We start from the raw sequence: 25,277 nt of genomic DNA on the forward strand, positions 1-25,277 counted from the left end.
AGTTTCTTGTCTGAAACAGGTGAAGAAAACAAATACAAAAGATGTAAAGAAAAATTATCAGCATTATCCCCATATCCTATGTGAAAAAAATGTTGACTGTATACTGCATATTGCATAATATATTGTATGTTTTTTAATGTGTAATATTGCATATAAAGCACAATACATTCTAACCCTCCTGAAGATCAGTCCAAATTCTTGAAAGTACTAATTGTAACTTCAGATATTGCCAGTAACAGATTTTATGAGGGAAATCAACATCTTACTGTTAGGAAGGGCGTTACAGAAGCGTATGCACCTTCACGCTTGTCAGTTCACTGTAGTTCCTTCTGGCAGGGGCAGCTTGCAATGGCTCCTTGCAAAGCAGAAGCGGCAGCCCCTCTGCTGAAGGATGATCTCCCTAAGCTATGGTTTATTTACGATTTATGGTATTTTACAAGATTTGCTTTCAGCTAAGAGGAAAAAGTGGCACACAAATGATAGGAGGTTCATTATAACTGACACGCTTAAATGTCTGCAGAGCTATTTCAACACCATGGATTCCCAGCCTTCTGTGGTTTCCCTAGTTTTCCATTTCTTTCAGCCTACATAACAGCATAAATCAGACAGAGTTTGTGTATTGATTAGTTTGTTTTTGGAGGCATGTGCAATGGGTAAACCTGCTGCTGTGCTGGGGTCCCACTCCCCAAAAGTGTTTGAAAGCACCGTGCTATGCAAGTATACAAAGCCAATGAGAACAACCCAACTGATACATAAAAGTACCCTATGTTCTTGTGTATGGCATGAAAATATTTTTGAAATTTAAAGTTTTATGGTACATTTGACCTTTAACAATGGCAGTGATTTAGTGTTCTACTGAAAGGCAGTTACTGAGGCGGAGTGTCCATATACCTACAAACATACTCTGGCTCTTTATTACTGAGCAGTACAATTATTTTTAGCTAAAAAAAGGCTTCTTTAGCAGTTTCTCAGTCTGGTGTTTCTTGCTGGAGATGCTAATTTCCTAGAGAGGCACCTCCAGGAACACCGTCTTTAAATATTGATGAAAATGAGGACCCATACCATTCTCGGAACAGAGCCATGCAGAGATGAAAAGGCAACATAAAAATGTACTAAGCATTTTCTTAGAGCTCCTGGCTGCTCTGCTCTGGCACTCTGTGGGGTTAGGCTAGCTTGCTGCCCATGTTCAGCTGTAAATATTAAGCATGCTAACATGTTGGTGCTGTGCAAGCCAAACTGAAAGGGCTGCAGGTGGGCTAACACAGGTGGCCCTCCTGACCCTTACGCCTTCACTCCCACTGCCAGGATGTTGTGGCAGGAGGGGAGAGGCTCTTCTGGCTCCCAGGGCAGGGGGTGAACCCCTGAACCCCTCGGACACTTGGGATCAGAATCTTCCCCTTGGGGGGGAGGGCCCTTCCCCCTCAAACACCCACCCGGCCCTGTGGGTTGGGAGAGGCATCCCCTCTTGCTGTGGTTTTTGGAGGGCCTGGAGGCATGGGTGCCCTTATATGCACACACATGCACACTCCCGCGCACACTCGTGCACATTTACACGCACGGCCGCAGGCACTCGCACACATCCATGCGCACGCACTCAGAGGCACACGCACCGCCGCGCATTCGCACGCACACCCGTGCACACACACTCAGCCTCACCGGTGCACACTTCCCGCGCATACACCCCCATCCCTCCGTGGGGGCCGCCCCCCTGGTGCAGCCCCTCCCCTCTCCTCCCCTCCCCGCGCCCCGCCCGGCCGCGGCGGCCGCTCCCCCCTCCGGCGCTGGGAGCACCCCGGGGCGGGGGAGCTGCTCCCCTCCGGGCCCGCCCCCGCCGCCGCCCGGGGCTGGACGCCGAGGCATGAAGAGGGGCTTCCCCGGCAGGGGGGCTGAGGCGGGTGCGGGTCTGGGTCCTGCGCGGCTGCGGACCGGCCGCCCCATGCGGGCTCCGTGCCCCGCGGCCCCTCGCCGCCGCTGCCGCCCGCGCCGGGATGGAGACGCCCGGCTGCTGCCGGCGGCAGCTCCCTGTTCTGCTGCTGTGGGGTAAGTGTTGCGGGGCTGACCGGGGGCGTCCCAGCAGCGTGCGGCGGGGCTCGCCGCTACCACCTCGGGACGCCGGCGCCTGCCTTGCGGGGGGCGGCGGGGACCGGCTGAGCATCCTCGCGGCGTGCGCGCGGCCCCCACAGGCAGCGGTTTCTGCCGGGGCGTGGGGTGAAGTTGGGAGAGGTGTGAGCTCCCCCCTCCCTTTGCAAGAGCATTCCTTCTGGAGGAGGATTTTCTCCGGGGGTCCCTTGCGGGGGCCGCTCGGAGGGCAGGCAGGCAGAGCCTTGCGGGTGGGTCTGGCCGCGCCACAGGGGGCAGCGGGGGGCCGCTTTCCCTCCGGGGCTCTCCGTCCCGAGCAGAGCGGCGGCTTCGCGGCGGGAGCGTTCCGGCAGCGCAGGCCGGGCTGCGGGGCCAGGCGCAGCATCTGCGCTGCTGGTCCAGCCCAGCATCCCGCCGCCAGCTACCTACCGTCGGGGGGGAGCCCCGAAACACGGCACAAGGCGCGCACCCCGCAGGAAGAACGATCTCGCCGGCTTGTAGCGTTAGTCAGGCTTTCTGTCTCGGGTCCCAAAACCGATTCTGGGGAGGCAGGTTGGGCTGTTGGGGAGGGTTTTCTGCTGTGGACGGGGGGGTCGATTGCCGTTAGAGCGGTTGAGTTACAAACAGGCAGTTGTAAAAGTGCGGATATCCTTCAGATCTTTCACTTAATATAAGAATAACTCTACTGCTAGAAAAACTATGGTTTTTTTCCTTGTCAGGTAGCTTGCTTTAGGACTCCCAGATTTAATACGTTGCAGTCAGGTCAAAAGTTGCTTGCGAGGAGTCACTTCTGATTTCACTCAACAGTAAACCCAGAGATGTAGTTAATTCCCCACGAGTCACAGATAGGGGAGAAAAAAATTAGGCCTCATACGTTTAGAAGGTTTATCTGAGCACTATAACTTCAATTCCTAACTTTGTGCCCCTTCCAAAGTACAAAGCTGCTAAACACTGTACCTCTTCCTATGAAAAGACCTGCAAATAAATGGATAGTTGTATTGACAGTGTTTAGTAGCATTGTCTCGATCTGGTCTGTCAAAAGAATGACATGTCAAATGCATAAATTTTCTGATTCTCTGTGGCTTGATGACTGCTAAAATCTTACCTTGATTGCTCAAATTTTTTGTTATTTCCCAGCTGAAAAGGAATAAAAAAATGGCCAACACCTGACTTGACACGTGAAGGATTGATGCAGTCTTGAACTTAGGGAACCAGACAGTAATCTTTTTGTGTGGGGAGACACCCTGATGTTACTGTGACTTTTAGAAAGCAAAATTGCTCACTGGAGATTTATTTTCAGAGTGAGTGGAGGGAGGGACAATGTCCCTGTAGCTCAGAAAGCTACAGAAGGACATTTTTCACCAGAGAGACATGGGTAGATCAATTGTGCTAGACATTTTTGACTGTGCTAGATGCTTTCTTAATAGAATAAGAACAAAGAAATTATTTTAATCATATCTGTTAACTGAAAATTCATTACTTTTTCTTGGAATTGGAAAGGATAGATATAGTCAAGAACTAATGAAATCAGACTAATTTCCTAGCAGAAAAGCCCTCAAAGTTTTATGATGTGAAATGGAGGTTTTTAATAAGGAAAGCCTTAAGTGGTAGAAAACTGAAGTTCTTCCAGTAATACAGACACACTTTTAATATCAGTTATTTCAGGAGGATTTTTACTTGAATTGAATGTGGTTTCCTCCCTCTGATTAACCAGGGTAACCTGTGACCTCTCTCATTAAGGTAAAATTCTTGTCAGGATTCCTCTGTATTAGCTCTCACTGAATTCAGTGTGAAGCCTGTCTGGATGGGGACCGAGACCGTAGTTTTGTAACCTCAGACCACTGCTTTCTGCACATCTTTCTGCCTAGGGCTCTTGAAACATTATCACTATGTAGAACCATCTGCTGTGTTGCCCCTCCTTAGGGTTTTTGCCTCCTTAGGTGGCAAAAAAGGCAGTGCATTTGCTTCCTGGAAGCTCAGTGATTATAGGAGAAGTTGGATTTGCTGTGTGTGTGTGGCATGTTTGTGTTGGGTGGGAAGGAATCTGTGAACTGAGGTACCTGGTACACAGGCATGCCATTGGTACTGTTTCCCCTATGAAGTACAGATAACATACAGAATGGGGTGAGATGCAGAGCTGGAAATGCTGGCTGTCAGGTGAAAATCCTCTGTACTTTGCTTAGCAGAGCTGTAGGTACTTAGAAGATACCTACTTACTGCAGGATCTAAGTGCCTCAGAAATAATGATGTATTTACCATAATACCAGATTATTTTATTCCAGTTCTCTGTATGGAAACTGAGGCAAGGAGAAACTTAAGGGCTTGTCCAAGACTTTTAACAGACTAAGTAGGTTTTTTACACAAATCGTTTTTTCGGCATCCCTGTCCAAGCATCTGCTCCTTCATCCTTTACATAATGCCTGCATTTCAGTGGTGCTATTTGTATACAAGTTGAAAGGTGCTATCAGAGTAAAGCTGGATGTTTTTTACATTCTAGAGGAATCTTTCTCAGTATATGTATGTATACCCATATAGAGAGAGGTGGTGTGATTCTTATGTGGAGCAGATTTCAAAGACTGTCTACAGTTGTTCACATTTCATAATCCTGTTTCACAGCTGTTAGCGAAGCTTAGCATTTTGGCCAGAGGTGAACAACTGGACAGTTGGAAAGCTGGGAACAGAGCCTGGCTCCAGGCTCCTGTTTTTACTTTCTATTTTAAAGGCCATACCTCATCCTGCAAACAATGATGAAAAAGCTGTGTATTAAAGTCCAAATTCTGTAAGGTCCCAAGCTACCCTTGCGTGGAACACAGCATCTGTAAATCCTGGGGAGTTTGGACTCTAATGAGGAAAAAAAACAAATGGGAAACAATTTTATTGGGTTAAAGTTTGAAAACCAAATCAAGATTTTTTTCCATTATTTTCTTATGAATATATCATGCTGTTCTGCAGCTGCAAAGGGAGGAACAAAGAAAGGGAAAACCGTTGTGGGAGTTCTGAATTTAACAGACCCAGGCAGGTGTGCGTGTAAAACAAATAAACCTTTGCAAAGCAGAACATCTGATTTTGAGACAGACCAAAGAGTTTTAACAAAAACACTTCTCTACCAAAATGATGCTTCGTTTTCTAAAGACACAATTTTCAACACCAGGCAAACAGGAAGACAGTCAGCAGACCCCATCAACATCCATCCTGACAGCAAAGCGTTGAGTGTAAATGCAACCTTTGCCAACTTGCTGTTGGATCCAGACATCCTTCCCACCATCCTTCACCCTTTTTGTGTCTCCTGATTCCTTTTTCGGGAAGGTGTTGCCCTTTTCCTGAGGTCTGCACGGACAACAGGAGACAGGTTCATGCTACACGCACTTGACAGGGCGAACGGCAGTATTTTCTGTCGGAGTTCAGTTGTCTGTGGTGACTGCAAGTGGACTGCAGATGGTAGCACAGAGCATCAAATGCCGTCTCCAGCTGGCTTGGTCCCAGCAGCCAGGAGGAATGGCACTCCGTGTTTGAAGGTAACTCCAGACTGAAGGTGGGAAGGAAGAAAATGGGCTTTCTGAACCTGATTTACACCAATAAGATCCAATCCTGGAAACCATTTAGCTAGAGCTCTTGCTCTTAAATTAGTAAGATTTTCCTACCTACATAGTAGTTAGGTTTTTAAATACCCTTGAGGTCTGAGGCCTTAGTGTTTAGGTTTGTTTGAGGCAAACTGTCAGAGGCTGCGAACTGAAACTAGAAATATATACTGAGACAGGTACTGCTATAGGTACAGATATATGCAAACCATGAGATTTTAAGGAAAGGGTCTTGAGCATGACTGAGTGGGCTCAAGGGGAACTCTGGGAGGTTTTGCCCATTAAGTTGTATTTAAACATTGCAGCACCAGTGGTTTTTGTACGGTTTGTTGTTTCAGTTTCTCCCACGTCTCTACTGATAACAGAAATGATTCATGGCTTGGATTGGAGGCAAACGAATGACATTCTAGTTTCTCCTACCAAGAAAAGAAATACACTGAAGGGGTCCTTTACAAAACAATATTTGCTACCATCTGTGTCTTTGCTATTGAAATTAGTGGTTGAGAGAGAGGTATGAAGAAAGCAAACTGTTCTCATTTAGGGCTTGTAAAGAGATTAATTTTCACAAACATAATGAAGCCTGTTTTAATTCACACCTTTTTGTTTTAGCAAAAGCTGTCGCATGAACCATCTTATTTCAGAATAGAAGTGTAGAAGTGTATTATTCTGTGTTTTATGAAAACAGCCTGGGCTTTTTTCTAAAATAAGAGTCTCTTCACAGCTAGGCTTGCATTGAGATAAACTGGAAAATATAAATGAAAAAAATGACATTATTTTAATTTGACTGTATACATAGAACAACCTAAAAAGCTGCCTGAAGAACTTTTGGGTCATTTGGGAGGAAGACGTGTGGGTATGAAAAAAGAAAGGAGTAGGAAAGCAGAACAGGAGAAAGCCTTCTTGTCCACAAGTTTTTAGGCTTGATCTCTGTTCATATGCTAGCTTCCCTGAAACCTGCCTGAAAAGAGGAGACAGCTTCATTCCTCTCTAAAGGCTTTAAAAGAAAGTGCGTTTGTGCTGTTAGAAATGGTCAGAAAGCTAGAGAGGGTCCCAGCCTTTGTCTTGAGAGCAGCTGGATGTGACCTACCATATTGGCTTGAACAAGGGGCATGTCTGCATAACAGCTGGTGACCTCAGTTTATCTCCTGGAATACAGAATTTTGTCTGTGTGAAGCCAGATTTATGGCCTTCTGCAGATGGGATGTCACTTGCTCCACCTATGCTCCAAGACAGGGAGACTGATCTGAAGAGGACAATGTGAGAAGCACTGCCCTAGCACAGCACCGGGCTGACGAAAGCACGTCTTGTTTCCATCTAACCAGATTAAGCTGGGTAACCAAAGGACTATGCAGAAGCACCACACCCTACAATAAAGCATCTGTCTTATTACTTTCACACCCTAATAAATGTGACTAATTTGCCCTTAGTTTGGAGAGCATGATCTGGGGAAAAAGTCTGTGGGTGGTGTGAGAAGAAATACTGTAATTCATGTTGGCCAGTAATGGCTGTCACTTCTTGTGGGAATTCAGAGTTTTGTTTCTAAATGTTGGACAGATTTCTTTTGCATACCTTTGCGTGCAGAGAGATTGATGCTAAAGATTCTAATCTTTAGAAAAATATTCTTGCTTTTTTTTTGTTTCAAAATACATAGTTCAGGATTTGACAGGGTGTGCTGCTCTCAGTCTGTGTGGCCCTCCAGCCTTCAGTAGAAAGGAAAAGAGAGTTCACAGCCATAGGGTATTGCAAAGAGACTGGGAGATACTGGGACAGAAATAGCATCTCGTAGAAGTCATTCAAGTGCTCATCAATAGGACACAAAGTCCAGGTTTCTTCCAAGGCTTAAGCTCTTGGACTTTAGCTTTGGTCTGTAGTCCTCCGTTTTGCTCACCCTCTGCGCACAGAAGAGTATCTTCAAGGCTGTGAGGAAGATGTCCTCCTGATGTGGTGGTGCAAAGGCCATGCCAGTGCTTGCAGTCAGTCTCATTGTGTGAAGAGGCTCTGCTGTCTCTGGGGTACCCGGACATGTTCTGCAGCTTTGGAGTGCAGGGGGCCCTTTGCTCCAAGGGTATCTCAGCCTTGGCATCAGAGCTTTGCTGCCTGGTAGCCACATAGGGCTGTGGAACAGATTTTCTCTTCACGTTTGTTTTTGGTGAGTCGCTGTCCTTCCACGCCCCTTGAGTTCATGAGCTATTCCAGCTTTACTCCTCAAGGATCTCTATGTATCAAGAACATAGCTTGTCCAATTTAATATTAGAAGATATTTCTTTAAATGTATTTAGCAATGTGTGATGTACACTTACTATGATACAGCATTAAGCTTATATGTTCAAGTGAAATAGGAAAAATAAACTTGTTTTGGCTTTCAATTCAGAGACGCTCAAAGCTAATATTTCCATAGAAACATGGATTGTCATACAGTATGTGTGAAATCTCCTCTATTCCTGTTTTATTTTTAGAAAAGCAGATCAATAGATAATTTTGTTATAAGCTAAATACATACTTCAGAATAACTCAAAGTTAGAACTTAACTGCATCATATTAAAAAAATCATGGAAATCTCCTTCCTTATTTTTGATCAGTGGGCCTAGGCTGGATTTGCATTCAGGCAAACCAGCCTTTGCTGTTAATGTTGCTGATGAATGTATTTCCAGGGGTACGTTTGGGGTGGGAAGTGTTCTGCCATAAAATATTTAGTGATGAACAATGAAGTAGAGGTAGTGTTGCTGGAATAACCATTGGTCCAGTTTCTCTTTAACAAGCTCTAGTGTAAACCAGAAACACCAAGAAAGTGAGAGCAATGTGAAGGAAAGGTCCAAGGAAAATTAAGCTCCTCAAAATGTTTGTGTTTTCATGTCTTTCTGCACTTTAAGATTTTGGAAAGAAATGTTAATGTTCTTTTCTTGCATTTAATTAAATATTTTTAATGTGGGGGAAAAAATCTCCCTCTCTGTAGTAACGTAACATTTTAAGCCTGGTATTTTCAGAGAGTTTTAATTCAAGTAGGTTCCAGCTCCTCTTTTTCTTACCTTTCTGGTGGGGCAGTACAGAACAGGTAGAATATGCATTACAACACCGTAAGGATGTTTGATCCTATACTGGTCTGCTGAAGATTTTGGCTGCTGCATGCTGAGTATGCCTTAGACATATTTGGTTTTGCTTTTCCTCTCAGCTACTTCATACTTTATCATGCAATGAATTATAAAAAACCTTGTCAAAGAAATAAAAAGTGTTGGCAGAAATAATCTAAAATAAACACCTCCTGTAGGAAGTGGGGGATTCTCCATCACTTGCAATCTCGAAATCTACGCTGGGAATGTTTATGAAGAATATCCTGTCATTTGAGTAGACATTATTGGCTTGGTGCAGAAATTATTGGAATACTTTCTTTACCTTGTGTTACAAAAGGAGTAGATCTGGATGATCCGAGAGATTCCTTCTGGCCTTGGGGTTTATCACTCCACACAGTTTTAAAATAAAGATTTTTTTTTTAAGTTTGTGAATAAAGGAATTGTTGACACATTTGCAAAATGAGAGGGAGGGAAGTCGTCATTCTTCCCTACTCCCCTTTCTACTGATTTCTTGCATGACTCAAAAATCCTGAGGAGGATTTTCCTCAGACTTTGGGGTGAAAAAAAGTTCACTCCAGTATGGGAGCAAAACCATGGAAAATTTCAGCCCAAGAAGAACATCTCCGAGACTGTGAAAGGACTCAGGTTTAGATAAACTGTTTTGTAGTATCACTGGTGGTATTTTAACAAACCCTTATGTTCTATAGATCAATGGAGAATAACCAATATTGGTCAGATTATGGCTACGCTAGCATTTTAGTTCCCCTTTTTGGGGCTGAAAGATCTGAATACGCAGTGAAGTGGCTGGAGGTGTATTGAGAGCTCTTTTCTTTAAACCAGGGTGAGTTAAAGCACATCACTTACTCCTCAGGGCACCATTAAAGACTTATAAAAAGGCTTTCATAGCAATGCAGGGAGGTTGGTTTTATGCAAAACTAAGCAGTCAGCTCTAATGCCACTAATTAAAGTCCTAGTTACAAAAGAGAAGTGTTAGCTGAGGAGACAGTCACACAATAATACAGTCAGCTCTGATGCTTTTTTTTAAATAGCAGGACATAAATTTTTTTGCAGCTGGCCTTATGTAGATGTTTATTTGTGTAACCCCGCAAAGGAGCTTTCGCTTTATTCTGAAGTTATTGAAGGCATTTTTATTATTTATAGGGTGAAAGCTTGAGAAAAAGCCTCTGCGAAGAAGGTTTGGATAGTGACCACAATAGGGTGGCTGTGCAGCAGGGAATGCGGGGCTACACATCAACCATTCTAAATGTACAGATCAAAAATGTACAGATCTGAAGATCTTCTTAGGAGCCTGCTCTTCAGGATTGGTCACGTTCACTGTTTCAACCTGGCTCCACAAACAGCAATGAATTATTTCTTCCCCACTCCCTGCAATTCTCTTAGCTCAAGAAGAAATACGGTTTAACATTTTTCCATACAGTGTTTACTTTCTTTGGTTTCCATACTTGTTAACTGGCATATTCCTAGCACAGTCTTCATTTTCCCGTGTAAATGTAAGCACTGCTGATCTGCTGTTGCTAAAATGTCTTTTGATCTTAGGCTGGTTGAGAAAACAAGGTCAGGGAACACTTAGTAGTAAATGCTTTGTTTCTATTACTTGGGAGTAATTGTAATCAACTTTCAGTGCAGTGTTAATGTATGAAGATTGTGGATGGTGGAAAGAAGAAAGAGAAGTTTAAACCTTTCACTGTTATATCCTCTTACTCATTTAGTGGCACATGCTATTTGAAAAACAAAGCAAAATAACTGTGTTAAGAAACGTGAAACGAAAGAAAGTGCAAACTGAGAAGCACTGGGTTCTGCATGAGCAGCCAGATGTGCCCTGCCTTGCCGGCTAGGCAGTGTGCCTTGAGAGGGGATACCTGGGAATCTGTGCTCCTCTGGGGTTCAGTTCTGCTCCTCAGATCCAATGAGAGTAATGACTTACTCCAGGGTTGGCTTAAGGAAGTTCCTATGCCAGTCTGCTGCTGTGCAAAGTTTCCTATGTGGATATCCATCCAGGGAAAATTATGGTGTGCAGGGATCATGCTGCCATGCCAGGCTGGCAAGGATCTGTTGTCAGTGTTTATTCCTTGGAGCAGGGATTCTGTTGTGAAGAGCCACGCACACCTACTATGAGCAGGTCCATATATAGCAGTATAAGTAGACGTGAAGCTCTGAGATTTTGTTAGTTTTTTATTGCTCTTACGAGTTCTTCATGGCAATATGTAATTTAAAATATTCTGTGATCATGTAGTTCGGTATCCAGAGCTCTAGAGCACTGGTAGGTGAGCTGGGCTACTGAAGAAAAACAACCCACATTTGAATGGTCAGGCTAACTTATTATTTCATGGTAGATGTGGAGTTCACTGAAAGCATGACTCCACTGGAATTATGTTGATGTAATGACTCGACACGGTATGTAACAGCATTAGGAGTCTGTGAGAGTAGTACACATAGCATCAAGACAAGGTGGGTGTGCAGGGTGGGGATTTTTGTTGTCTGGTCAAAAAAGGAAGAAACCATTTTCCCAGGCCTTCTATGATGGCAGTATCTTGATTTAAATGTTCTGCCTGTCAAGGGAAGAAGAAACTTGTAATGTCTTCAAGTATCCCATGGTTTTAAACACTTCCTCAGGAGGGAGTGTGCTGTAACCCTCGTCTGTGAAACCTTCATGGGTCATTTCCCCTTCCCAAGGTTATTTAAAAAAAAAAAGGAAAAAAAGTTGCTTGGCTTCTCTTTCAGGCTACTCCACAGGAGCACATTAGAGTCCTTATTTGCCTTGAGGGACTGTTTTTTTTACACTCATTCACGGGTGGATAGGTATAGAGTAAAGTAAGTATTGTGCTGACCTTATGTTTCTTCATTACAGGGAAACCTTATGTCACATCACATTTTCTCTTGTGTTTTCCTGCCTTTTTGACTAATGACAGGCAGCTGGGTTACAATAATGAGCACCCATTAGATCAAATATATGTTTCCAGGTGATCAGGTAGTAAGTACAGTGTCAGACTGAGGTCCTGGATGTGGATGACCAACTTCGGTGGCTATCACAGTTCACATGTGGACTGGGGGTGTGGTCTCTGCACAGTAATTGCAAGCTCTCTAGCCTTCTGGGGGGAATAAATCTGAACTATGCTGCCTCATTTGTTGATATACCTTTCCCATGACTTACACAGCAGACACATTTCACCATTATTGTTCAGGCAGAGAGATCATCATGTTCTTCAGTTGCTTTGGTAACATTTTCTGAGAGAAGGAGGTAGTGGTGAGACAGAGGTCCTGGCACAGGACCACTGCTGGGATCACACTGTACTCAGTGTGGTGCTGGTTCCTGCTTGTGACCTTAGACAAACTCCTTACTAGTTCTGTCATTATTTCCGTAGTTGATGTAAAATGGAGACTGCAGTAGCAGTATGTCACTAGGCTGTAATGAACCTGAAGAAGTGCGGATGTTTAGGGGGCGAAAAACAGATGTTCACCTCTTCTTGCTAGAAGTGTATTTGTCTGTAATCATGACTTATTAAGAGCTATGATCTGTTTGGTTTAGAGATTATACATCTGTGTGACAGCCACTGTATCCCAAGACCCAGAAGACCAGGTCTCACAGGCAGAAGTTAGATGGCAACGAGGAGCACGAAGCCTTTGGAAGGCCTGTAGATACATCCCCAATAACAATCTTTTCCTAACATCTGGGGGAATACACACAAGTGAATTCAGCCGGAGACGGTTTGGGTTTCTTAGGAAAGCTGTTCTACTCGTCTCTGCTGGCTGTAGGCTGTAGCACCTCCTGAGGAGCATAGTCCTCTGGAACTCTTCCAGCCACCTTAAATCAGATTATAGTCCCTGCATTGTTGTTGAGTGTCAACTTCAAACAGTTGCTAATGCCACAAATTTCTTTCTACTCTAGAAACAAAGGGACTCCTCTTATTCTTCTTCAGTTTTACCCTCTGGAAGGATCTCAAGTTGGGATTTCCATCAAGGAGCACATTTGTCTATACCACTCTCCTAAAAGAATTTGAAGAGAGTTTACTTCAAGTAATTGATTCTGCTATTGGAATATTTAGTTCATCCACTGTCTGAAAGTCAGTGGCTGTAAAAAATACCATTTTATATTTCATTTATGCAGTGCTTCATCACAAACATAACAGGACAGAAAGGAGGTGAAGAAAACATGACATTACAGGTTGAGTCACACAACTTCTGTTACAGTACAGATCTTAGTGTTCAGTTTGATTGCTAAGTACTCCTCTCCCTAAGTATGTCATTGAACTGGTATGGTTAATTTAAGTATTTGTTTAATAAATAAATAATTAACATATAATAAATAAATATTTAAATAGAACATACTGCTTATATATTTATTTAAGTAAAACATACTGGTTTCAAACAAAGTAGCAGAAAACCCATCCAACACCTCTGGAAGTAGACATAGGCTGTTCAGAAATTGTGAAGTATTATTTATATGCTGCCAGCAGTGATTTAAGAACTTCAGAACGGAATGTAAAGGACAATCATTTGTATTCCTGCTCTGAAAAATTGGAAATTGAAATATGAATTCAGAATAATTGGCACATTTCTTTGCAGTCACTGGAAAGCTAGGGAACTCTGAACCAACACGAGACTGAACAGTTGATGCCCTCACTAATGCTCCCTGTTGATTTGCAGTGATGAAATGAAAAATCTTAAATTGCTTCCTTTCATGCTTTTCTTTCTTTGCAGGAAGAGGACTCTCATGTCCAAAATTGTTAACTGTCTGAAATTACCTTACCAATTCAAAAGCAATAATGTAATGCCTCAAACTGTGATAAAGTACAGCACTGAACTGTGCTTTTAGTTTTGAATATTACATTTCCATGGCTAATATACATCTTCCATACAGTTGACACAAGAAAAAAAAAAGTATTAAAAAGGATTCAGCTTCAAAGCAGGGGATAATGCAAAGCTTACTTCCATGTTATGCTAGGTCTCTACATAACTTCTTGGACGTAGGGACAGATCACCCTGCCAACAGGTTTACCTTGCTCCTGCCTCTCCATGTGATGAGGCATGTTTTTTCTGGGCCAATTTTGAATGGAAGTATAATGCTTCTTTCAAGTACTATATTTATTGCAAGCTTCTGTTTATTCCTGGCATCCTTCCTTTGTGTTGGGTTCCTGTCATTGCCTGGCTCCATGAACTTCAGTTGCCTCATTTCCTCGGCTGCTTTCACACTATGTGATGACGTTCTTGCGTCCTGTCCCCCCCCTCCCCGTCCCACTCCTCTTATGAAGAAAAGTGTCAAAGGGACAGTTAGTAGCTGAGAACAAAAGATGACCTTCTGAGCCATATATATTGTAGTGAGGGTTATTTAAAGATGGGCAGGTGGGGCTTTAGTTTTTGTACCAATAGTGGTATTTTTCCTTTCTGTACTTTTGCAACAGGCTCTAGACTTGAAACAATATGGTCATTCATGTTAGCTTTCTCTCTGAGGGTGGGCCACCTGAGAAGGTATGTTTCATTTTCCCCATAAATATATGCTTGCATTGTGTAGCAGGTACATCCAGCCAGTTTTTGAATCATGTTCATTAAGCCCAGGTGGAAGGCTGCACTTTGCTGGCCTCTTGCTGACATGCTGTCAGGACTCTCAGTGCATTAACAGTGCCCTGAACAGCCCACTGGGTCCGCCCTTGCCCCCATGTACGGGCCTGGGTCCCCCATTGTGCCCTGAGCTACACCAGAAGCGGTCCTGGCTTAGTGGCCATTTTCCTGTGTGTGCTCTGGACCTACCTACTGGGTCACGTTGTCTCCCATCCCGTCTCCTCCTGCTGCTGTCTGCACTCCCTGGTTCATCCCCTGCCATGTCAGAGCCGTCGATGGAGCCTGTTTCCCCACCCGTGGCTCTGCCCGCCTGGGGGGACAGTGCCGGGGTCACCCCAGCTCATCACCAGTCATCACCAATTTTTTTTTCCTGAGCGTGTTTCAGAGTTTTTCATAGCAGAAGTTTATGCTTTGCCCATCTATATAGCAATTTCATGCTAAATTATCACTTTGTTATCTCTGTTGAGGGTTTAACATCCTGGCGCGATTAGCTGTAATAGCCCAAAACAATTGGGCTCAGAGAAGCAATTTATCATTTAAAAAATAACCCGGAGCTGCAGTTTGTGGGGGTATGAAGTAGGCCTTTAAGGGCAGTGAGGATAAAGGCTTAGATCCTTAAGCACAGGCTGCAGCAGGGGGAGGACCAGCCAGCTCCCTGTGGCACTTAAGCCGAGTGTCTTGTGTGGCGGTTGAGAAATACATTGCTTCAAGCTTTCACAGTCCTGCAGGAAGCTATCCGTGTTAAGACTCTTCTCTCTGAGTTGCAGGCAGTGGCACTGCGGGTGTTAAAGGCAAATCTGTTTCGGTAACTCGGTTATCATGTCTGGTAAGTCAATGTATTTCAGTCAGCTCCTCAGCGGACTGAGATGGTCAAAATTCAGTGAGTACTCTTTTATACTAGCTAAGGATCAGTCCCTTTTCTCCCAACAGCTGGCATGGCAAACCTTGGCTTTTAGCTGAAAGAACAGAATGGTAAGTTCTTTCACATGTTTCTCTTACGGTCGGGACTAGTTTCTGCACTCCCAGCTCCAAGGCCATATCCTAACCTGGTCTCACCTCTGTCCCTCCTGCCAGCACTGTGCTCAAGCTGGTGATACAAAACTGTGTGCGCTAACGTGATGCAAAATTGGAACAGAGAGATGTACCTTCATATGCCTTTAAGAAATGCTTGGCTGAAGCTGGGTATAGAGATTATGCAGGGAAAAAAAGTGGGTTTGATGGAATATATTTGAAGAAACTGTTTTGTCTTACAGTCCTATTATTCAAAGCAGGAGGGCTCAGACTTTTGTGGGCTTTCCCATCAAGTTTCAGGATTGCTCAGCCTCTTCAGAGTCTGAGGTGTCTTGGCCACATACATTTGACTTGCCCCCCATAGAAGGCTTTTAGGGAAGTCTTTGGAAGGCAGTCACGTGACACCTGTGTTAGCTCATCTTTTCCTTCTGTATTCATACAGACCCTAGTGAAATGAGGCTCTTGAGCTCGTAAATGCCCAGGAAGACAGATAATAAAGAGACCCTAACCCAATTGTAACCAGTGGTTTCTGATGCAGTAGGATGCCTCTTGACATTGTGTCAGAGCATAGGTGAAGTTATTTCCATGGGAGTTTCTTATTTCTATAAATAGAAAGTTTCCCTTTCTATTTATAGGTTTCTTATTAGATACCCTGAAGTGTCTGTGCGTTCCTGCCAGAAAACCTGTAGTCGTATAACTTGGGGTTTACATAAAAGATTGGTGAATTTAACATGATCTTTAATACAACCTATGCAACAGGTAACTTTATGTAACATTTAAACACCTGGAGAAACATTGGTACACTTATGTAAGATCGATTTGTTCAGTATTTAAATCAGATTTATAAAAGAAATGTGGGTAATGAGATTTGATCAATATGACAAAATGATATTAATAGAGTATTAATCTCTCTCCTGTGTTTCCAACAAATCATAGGTGCATGACTGCAGAGCAGCAGTTGCCATTTCAAACTGCAGTTTTAATTGCTTTCATGAACTGTATGTTGGAGTGGTTCTTGCACAGTTACGTGCTGCTATCAATAAAACTTCAGATTCTGCGGAGATGCAGGTGTTTGTTGTGCATAACTTCCACTATAGATCTGATGTCCTGACATATAGTTAAAGATTAGATTATGGTAATTGGCAGCATTGTCTTTAAAAAGAGGTATAGAAGTAGGGTTATAGACATGAGGTTTAACTTGAGGTCATTATATGTTCTTTTTTTCTTATGAAAATTATGATTGATAAAAATGTGGTTTTGAATCAGGCATCACAAATTTCAAAGAATATACGTCGGATTACACTGCTGTAATTGCTTCTGAAAAACTGCACACAGCAGTCAGGTAAAACAGGAATTATTTGATATCTGTATTCTGAGAAAGTATTGGAGCTGCTCAAAAATCTCACTATCCTGTCAGTAATTGCAGCATCCTGAAGAAATGGTCAGGCAAGGGAAAACAGTATTCTAACATTTCCCTCTTGTATACTTACACAAGGTTTTCAAAATTATTCTTACAAAGTGTTTGGAGGAATGTGAAATAAGAAGAACACACAGCAATACATATGCTGCTTCAGATTTATGGAGTAGTTGCAATAAAAGACTTTCAGTGCTACTTTTAAGCCTCTGGGAAAAAAATACCAGTGAATAATAACAGTATAGCAGAAGAATAAACATTGAGAAATATTTATCCATTTCACAGAAAAACAGAAGTTTATATACTTGAAAAATTATAGGACAGTTACCCTCTCGTGTATTCCAATAGTGAATTTACATACTGCTGTGAATCCCATTCTGAATTCCCTTTTTAATGTCAGCAGAATGTCTGTTTACAAAAGGAGAGTAGAGAGTAGATAATAAGAAGCTGCAGTGAAGGTCTAGGATCAGATTTTCTTTTATTTCATATACAAGATTTTGAAGTAGGTTGTTAAGAAAATCAAGAAAAAACCCAAGTTTTTATTATGTGGTAGGTTGACCTTTGCTGGACGCCAGGTGCCCACCAAGCTGCTCTATCACTCCCCTCCTCAGCTGGACAGGGGAGAGAAAATATAACGAAAGGCTTATGGGTCGAGATAAGGACAGGGAGAGATCACTCACCAATTACCATCACAGGCAAAACAGACTCAACTTGGGGAAAATTAATTTAATTTATTACCAATCAAATCAGGGTAGGATAATGAGAAATAAAATCAAATCTTAAAACACCTTCCCCCACCCCTCCCTTCTTCCCGGGCTTTACTTTACTCCCGAGTTCTCTACCTCCTCCCCTGCAGCGGTGCAGGGGGACGGGGAAGTGGTCAGTTCATCATGCATTGTCTCTGCCGCTCCTTACTCCTCAGGGGGAGGACCCCTCACACTCTTCCCCTGCTCCAGCGTGGGGTCCCTCCCACAGGAGACCGTCCTCCACGAACTTCTCCAACATGAGTCCTTCCCACGGGCTACAGTTCTTCACGAACTGCTCCAGCATGGGTCCCTTCCATGGGATGCAGTCCTTCAGGAACAGACTGTTTCAGCATGGGTCCCCCGCGGGGTCACAAGTCCTGCCAGGAGCCCGCTCCAGTGCGGGCTTCCCACAGAGTCACAGCCTCCTTCAGGCACATCCACCTGCTCCAGCGTGGGGTCCTCCACAGACTGCAGGTGGATATCTGCTCCACCGTTAGCCTCCATGGGCTGCAGGGGACAGCCTGCCTCACCATGGTCTTCACCATGGGCAGCAGGGGAATCTTTGCTCTGGCACCTGGAGTACCTCCTCCCCCTCCTTCTCCACTGACCCTGGTGTCTGCAGAGTTGTTCCTCTCACATATTCTCACTCCTCTCTCTCTGGCTGCAATTGCTGTTGCGCAGTTTTTTCTGCTTCTTAACTGTGTTATCAGAGGCGCTACCACTGTCGCTGATGGGCTCGGCCTTGGCCAACGGTGGGTCCGTCTTGGAGCCTACTGGCATTGGCTCTGTTGGACATAGGGGAAGCTTCTAGCAGCTTCTCACAGAAGCCATCCCTGTAGCCCCCCACTACCAAAACCTGGCCATGCAAACCCATTACATTCCACCCCTCATTCTATTACTTTATCCTGTTTTGCTTTTCTTTTTGTTTCCAAAGGCCCTTCAAACCTATTTTTCTCCCTCTTTCATTCGATGGTGCTTTCCATTACCTCTTGCTCTGGCTCCAAGCTCGTTGTTCCCTTCACATCTGATTCCGCTAATGCTAGGGGTGATCATACATGCTGCTGCAGTGTATGGAGAAAATAAAAGTTAAATGCCATTGCTGTGGTCCATTATTAACATGATTTAACCTGCAGGCAACTGGTACAATTAAACTGAACCTCCTTTTCCCTCCCTTAAATGTTGGCTCAGGTAGGAGTGTGTGGCAACTGTTTGTTCTGGGATCATGGCAATATCTTCCAACACTGTGACGCACTTTGCTTCCTCTGTGTATCTTCTAATGAGAAGTGATGGCATCAACCTTTCAAGAAATAAGCTGAACTTGCCCCTTCTTAAAAGAGCTGCTGGAAAGGTCATACTTTTTGTGTAAAATATCATGGCCAACAAGCTGTAGTCTCCTGATAAAATCTTTGTAATCAGTTGAGTATCTGGGAGCAAAGAAGACGAAGAGGGGTGGGCATGGTAGCACGTGGTAGTCTGGATTGTTGTTTTACCCTTCTCTGAAGGTATCTGGACTCTCTTGGTTGAGGCTAGGTGCAAAACATCCTGTGTTACTTTGTTATGAGCAGATCAGAAAAAGGAAAAAGCATGTTTTCCTGCAAGCAGAGGGTTTTGTGAGGACAAACCTGTGAGCCTTTATTTAGTACTTAGTTTATCACAGCTTCCCTGCCTGACACTGGGGTAGTTGCTCAAGCTCTCCTCTGTAAAATGTGGATGCGTTGTTTTCTCTTACCAGTTCTCTCTCCTAAATCCTGTTTTATTTGCCTGACCGTGGTCTTGTGAGGATTACTGCAGCAATAACTATGAAGGATGTAGAGATCAGCGATAGAAATTGGTAGAGTAAGAATTGGAGGTGCAGTCTGTGGTCCTCAAGGGGAGCATCTAGGGCACCTATGTGTCTCTAGACTGTTTCCTCAGAATGGGTGGGTTTGGCTTCGTCATAAAGTGGGTGCTTTTAATTTGATCTTTAGTTTTCTGCAGTTGATGAGGCACGTTTTCAAGTGGGGATTAAAGAAAAACCTACCCAGGGACTCAAGTATATTTACTAGTATAACAGCTAATAGCCTGGAAAGAAAAGTGCTCTGTTTGTGAAAGAGATACAGCCATCAGAGTGTATAATTGAGTTTCAGCTCTGTGAGTTTGGATGCAACAGAATTTTATGATACATGAATTCCTGCTCTTCACAGTTTCAGTACATTCTGGCTCATTAGTAACTAAGACAGAGATTAATGCTTGTCTGGAAGAAAAATATGTTCCTTAGAAGGATCTAAATTCTTCTCAGATGTATGTACGCAACAATTTGCAGTTAACTCAGTCGAGAGCTTGGCATATCTCAGTGAACACACAGTCTAGATCAATACGGTTGGGAGTGATACTCTGCTATGTGTGTCTTGATTCATTTTACTGGAGTGATGTGTAGGGTATAAACAAGGAGCAGGAGGCACCAATCTGTGTGAAATTACTAATTTCATTTCTGATGCAAGGTTAACACTATAAAGATTTGTCAGCAATTTTTTTTTTTTCAGTGGGACATCAAAAATAATTGAAGCCACATCCCTCTTAGCTATATTTGCAAAATCCTAAGTGTGGCTGGAGCTGGGCGAACACAGTGGGCTTCTGTTAATTTAATCCATCTGGATGTACTGCAAATCGCTGATCAGAAGACTCCTTCTGTTGGCATAGTCTGTATTTCCATTTGGATGCTCTTCTGACATACCTGTGTTAGTGTAATGTCCACGTGAGAAGCTTATGGGTTTTGAACGTAATGTTTTTGAAAATGTATGACTTCACTGTGCAAAAGGTGGAGACCATGAAACACAGTGTTACGATTCTAAATGGAGAGTACACACTTATTTATGATTCTGTGCTTGCTTAATTTTAATAGCAAAAGGATTTTTTTTTTTTGCTTTATGCTTCAGAATGTGCAGTTCACCTACATTTTGAGTGAATGTCTTATCTTCTCCAACTTTTTCTCCTTCAAGAAGCTTAGAGTAAAAACTTCCCTGTCCCTAATCCTTAACATTGGAAGCTACAGGAAAGAGTGGTGTGGACAGACCCGTAACAAGTCTGCATGACTCAGCCATTTAAAGAATAGATAAAAAGGAATTTAAAAACATAATGTTATCTAAATGTTCATTTTTCCCTTCAGACACACTCTTTAATAAAACTGAAACTAATGTTCGAATGAACGTTTTGAGTATTCTGCTGAAAGATAAATTATGCTCAAGTTTGCTTGTATCTGCACTAATTCTTTTATATAATAGTATGGAGGTATCTAACTCATTTCTCTCCTCTCTTCCTCCCCCCAGTTAATGGTCTAATGACGCTTGGATTTGCAGGTGAGTTTTACTTCTAAAATTCAATCTTCTCTTTCTGTTTTGTTAATGGCAGCCATTTGAGAAGCACTTCCGTACTATCTCATTTCAATTAGTCAACCGGCATGCATTTTTTACAACTGGTCTTGTCCATTGGCTGTATGAACAGAGAGTGTTGTAGTGGTTTGTAAAGGTCAGTCTCAATAGCGATGGTAAAATTGTAGAATTATTAATAATTTTGACCCCTTTGCCCAGGGATTTAGACAGAAACTTGTGTTGTCAGATTGTTCCTGTCAAATCACTCTATCGGAGCTTTTTCTATAACCCTGCCAAATACTGAGGTTCTAAAGAAAGCCAACCAAAACCACCAAGGCCATGGAAAATCCATTTAAACACCCTGCTGGGAAGGGGCTGGAGTAAATTGGCAGAGCACATGACATAAGGGAGGAGAAACTTGTATTCTGTTGGATTTACAAGGTTATAAATCAAGTGGTAGCTGGCTGTTTAGAATACTCTGCCAGGAAATGCAGCTTTGCTTAACTTTTGTCAAAGCATCAATACAGGATTTAAGTTGCCAGCTATGCAATTTTCATATCTGGTTTTGAATTCTACCCAGCTTTAGTGTTCGTCTGCAGATCTAGCTGTTGAAAGTATAACTGCTGCAGCTGCCAGATGAATTGGCGGGAATGCTTAAATAGGCAGGGTCCATGCTATCATGTTAACTTCCCAAGGACAAAACTACGCTGCCCTTTTTTGTAATTTTCCCCATTTCTATCACTGGTCATTAATTGTAGTTCTAATTTTTTTCTGACATGGATGAAGGCTTAGTGTCAGCTCTAAGAGCTCTGACAATCAGACATAATGAAGGAGGTAGGGTCAGGTCGCAGTGAGTCAGCTGTATGCCGGGAGAGGTTTGTGGTCTGTATGAAATAGTAGGCTTATAGGATCGCAGGTGTGGCGTAGGCTGTCCAGTTATGGGCCTGCTGCTCTTCGAAAGTATGTGAAAGCAAAGTATTTCTTTGGTCAGATGTGATGGCTGTCTCTTGTTTGGCACATGGCATCATTGAGTCAGTGACTTTCCCAGCTAAAGAGTCGGCTGTGATAGCTGGAGTTAAATTGCAAGGTGCTCCTGCCTGGGCTCTGGAGGAGCCATCTCCTTCGTGGGTGAGACAATGTGCACTCGAGCCTGTTTTACAATCACATGCTCCATTTTGAATGGAGATGTTCAAGTCTCTGATTGACGGCTGGGTTGTGATGTGAAGCCTGAAACCAGTCATCTTGCCGTAGGTTTTTTTGGACTAAATAGTAAGGAACAGTGCCCTGTTGAGAGTGAGGGCTGCGCCTGACTTCTCATCAAGCGAAGGCTTACACACCTTTGACCTCACTTCACCTGGCAGCATGTTTGGCTGTCACCACAGAAAATTAGAACCACCAGCTCTTTTCAGCAATGATAGGATCCTGCTCTGAAAGTAACTAATAGAAGGAAAAGAAATACCTCCTCTCCATGGTGTAAATAGAGTCTCAGCGAAAATGTAGGTTCAGAAGAAAAAGGTGCAAGACCTGATTTTACTTAGACTTCCTTTTTCTATGTTGAAAAAAGGACAAAGTGGTCTGTTCTTCTTGGCTTTATTCTTAAAAATAGCTGTTCCTCCAGAGTTCTCAGGAGGGTTGCCTGACACACGGGTTTGTTAAGGTTACAGTTTCGTTCAGGTAAATCCTTTTCTCAGATTTGTGCTGCTGTAAAGAGAGGTGTGCTGGTTTTTTTTCTGACTAATTTAATTTAGGCATTTGTATTAAATATGCTGACATACATATACTTAGAGGTAATTTTTAATGTTCTACAAAATGTATGCATTTTTTTATATAGAAGAACAATCAAAATAGTGGCAATTATAAAGGTAAAGCAAGACATTTAACTACTTAGGCAAAACAAAATGTTTCAGCCTTATCAAAATCAAATGCTTTAGTTACTCTGAATAGAATTTTTTTAGAATTTTAATTTTATAAGAAATATCAAAATACTATCTTTGTATTCCAATGCAAGCATGGGCTGGATGAGAAAAACCTTTGACTTTGACTCTCAATAATGTGGAGTTGCCATTACAGGTTGCAAAAGATACAGGCTTGCTCAAGTCAAGGTTAACTCTTTCTTTGCAAGTAGCTGTTATGCTTTAACGTCAACGTCTGATAATAGTAGATAATTCCTTTAGTGGATATACTAAAGAAAAAGCTTAATAGTGACTGTGGGAATTCAAGCCCTTTAGCTGATAAGATATACAAATCTTTCTGATGTTGAAGTACATTTACAGTCATATAGTTAGTTGAACGGGATGCATCTGTTAAGCTTGAGAAGTGCTTTCTACACTGAAGTATATGATCAGTAACTCCAGTTAACTTTTACCTAAAAATGCAAATGGACAGTAGTAAGTTAGTATGAGTAGAAGCTAAGTAAGATTAGAAAAGTGACTAGGTAGGTTCTTCTATGCTAGGTCTAAAAGATGGTACTAGATATGGTAACCTGTAGTATTTTATACTAAGTTATGTTTTTAATAAATTTACTAAAGGTATATTTTATCTATCTTCTAAAATTGTTTAGAAAGTTGAATGTTAGGTTTACAACAATGTAAATGGCAAGCAGAATTATGTGAAGGAGTTTGTGAGTGATGTATTTGTGCTTCTTCTATTTCAATGTTGGAGATTTAAGGTGCTTTCTGATTTTACCTAGGTGCACGTCAACAGACTAATCTCTGCAATGAATCTCTCATGTTAGAAAAGTTGCCTGCCTGTGGAAAATCATTTGAAGAGATGATGAAGAAAGTGGACTCTAAAAAATGGTGCAACCTGACAGAATTTATCATGTAAGAGTTCGTTTTGGTTTTGATAGTTCTCACCTTATAATGGTGTTTGTCCTTTAAAAAAAAGATCACCTAAATACCAAGAACACTGTAATGCCTACATCCCTAATATATTCCTAATGTGTTTGTTCCAGATAAATTGAAATCCTCCTGTATTGGTTGCCAGTTGCAGAAGGCTAAGCTGTAGCTCTTAAGTCCCTGCAATATAGCCACATGAGCACAGAGACCTAGCTCTTAACTCAGAGTGCACAAAATAGAGCACTTGAATCAAAACTAACCAGTGGGCTAATCAATAGTAGCTGCTATTGCTTTTACATCAGACAGTATATTTAATCTATATTTCTGTGCATTTTAGACAAATGTTACTTAAATAATTTTTTTTTTTCTGTGAAACTACTAAAGCAATGTGCTTTTAGAATCATGCTATTCTGTTTTCTCTGTTGGTAGCAATGCAGTTCCCTCCTCTGATTTCTTTTTTTCAGTAAGACAAAAGGAACATTTCCTCAGACACAGTTTCAGAAATCCACCTCTTGTGTGAAATCGTCTTGTCCAAATGTAAAATGATTCATCCTATTGAAACTGCTGTGGGTTGTTTCTTTGCCTGCCAGATAGCATGGAGAGAGTGAGCACCACTCGTTTTGTTTGGATGACTAAAATACTGCAGGACTGACAGTAGTGAGGGTAGCATTTTTATTTTTTATCTCTATTCCTGTTCTGCAGTTGCTGGGGGTATTTAAACATCTCTCTATAAAACTGCACACTTCAAACTCTGCTCTGAAGGAAACTCACAGGGCTTGTGTAATTGGTGGCATTTTTGGCTTTGTGGAGCATCTGCTCCTTCAGTGCACGTCTGCTCATGCGTAACACTTGTTTTTCGGAAGCGCTGAGTACCCTCTACACCAACTAAAATCAGAGGAAACTGCAGGTGTTCAGCACTTCAGAAAACGAGACTCAAGTGAATTAGCTCTGGTGTGGTGCGAGCCAGCCTGAAGCAGAACATCTTCCTGGATTTGAAACTCTGCTGGTGCTGTTTCGGGGGCTGGCAGGGTAGCCACAAGCTAGCTGTCACCACATCTGTTACAGCATCATTTAGCCCCAGTTATGTTCTTGTCTCATGTGATCTTTGGTCTTGTCTCCTATTTAGTATCACTTCATGTAATGCAAGATTTTGCAGTCACCTTATGCAAGATTTTAACTAGCTGATCACCAATAGACATGATAGATAACAAAATGTTGGGCTGCTGTGCTGTGTTGCAGCAGTTCCCCATGTTTCTCTTACCACTGACACCCATGTTGAGATGGCCCACCTGTTGATAATGTTTCATAATCTGACAGCCTCTTAACAACTTAGATGCTATTCCTTCATGCCCTAGATGATTTTACAACCTTACAACCTTTTAAAAGGTTGATTCTTAAAACTCATGGCACGGGAGTGGAAGATTCATTCATGCAGCTCTCTCCAACCATGGGGAAGAACAAGAGGAGGTAAGCCCTTCTTACCCAGCTGGCAGAAATTGCATTCAAATCTGACAAAGAAATGTGCATATACAAAGGAAAAAATCCTTGCAATGCAGGTACTGCTAAATTTATTTAACAAATATCTGCATGTTATGGGGCAATAATTTTAGTTTTGCAACT

General features: G+C 42.6%; 1 protein-coding gene across 1 annotated transcript in view; it reads left to right on the top strand.

The window, feature by feature from the left end:
* Window positions 1-1,986: 1,986 nt before the first annotated feature.
* The window catches only part of RAMP3 (receptor activity modifying protein 3), a 64,140-nt gene continuing 40,849 nt past the window's right edge, over window positions 1,987-25,277 (top strand). Inside the window, exons 1-3 of the mRNA XM_075495612.1 lie at window positions 1,987-2,040; window positions 20,779-20,808; window positions 23,510-23,642. Of these exons, the coding sequence (XP_075351727.1) occupies window positions 1,989-2,040; window positions 20,779-20,808; window positions 23,510-23,642 (215 nt within the window). The 5' untranslated portion in view covers window positions 1,987-1,988. The remainder of the gene's footprint in view (window positions 2,041-20,778; window positions 20,809-23,509; window positions 23,643-25,277) is intronic.

The sequence above is a fragment of the Mycteria americana genome, chromosome 2 (genome assembly GCF_035582795.1).
Source record: "Mycteria americana isolate JAX WOST 10 ecotype Jacksonville Zoo and Gardens chromosome 2, USCA_MyAme_1.0, whole genome shotgun sequence".
NCBI classification, from domain to species: domain Eukaryota; kingdom Metazoa; phylum Chordata; class Aves; order Ciconiiformes; family Ciconiidae; genus Mycteria; species Mycteria americana.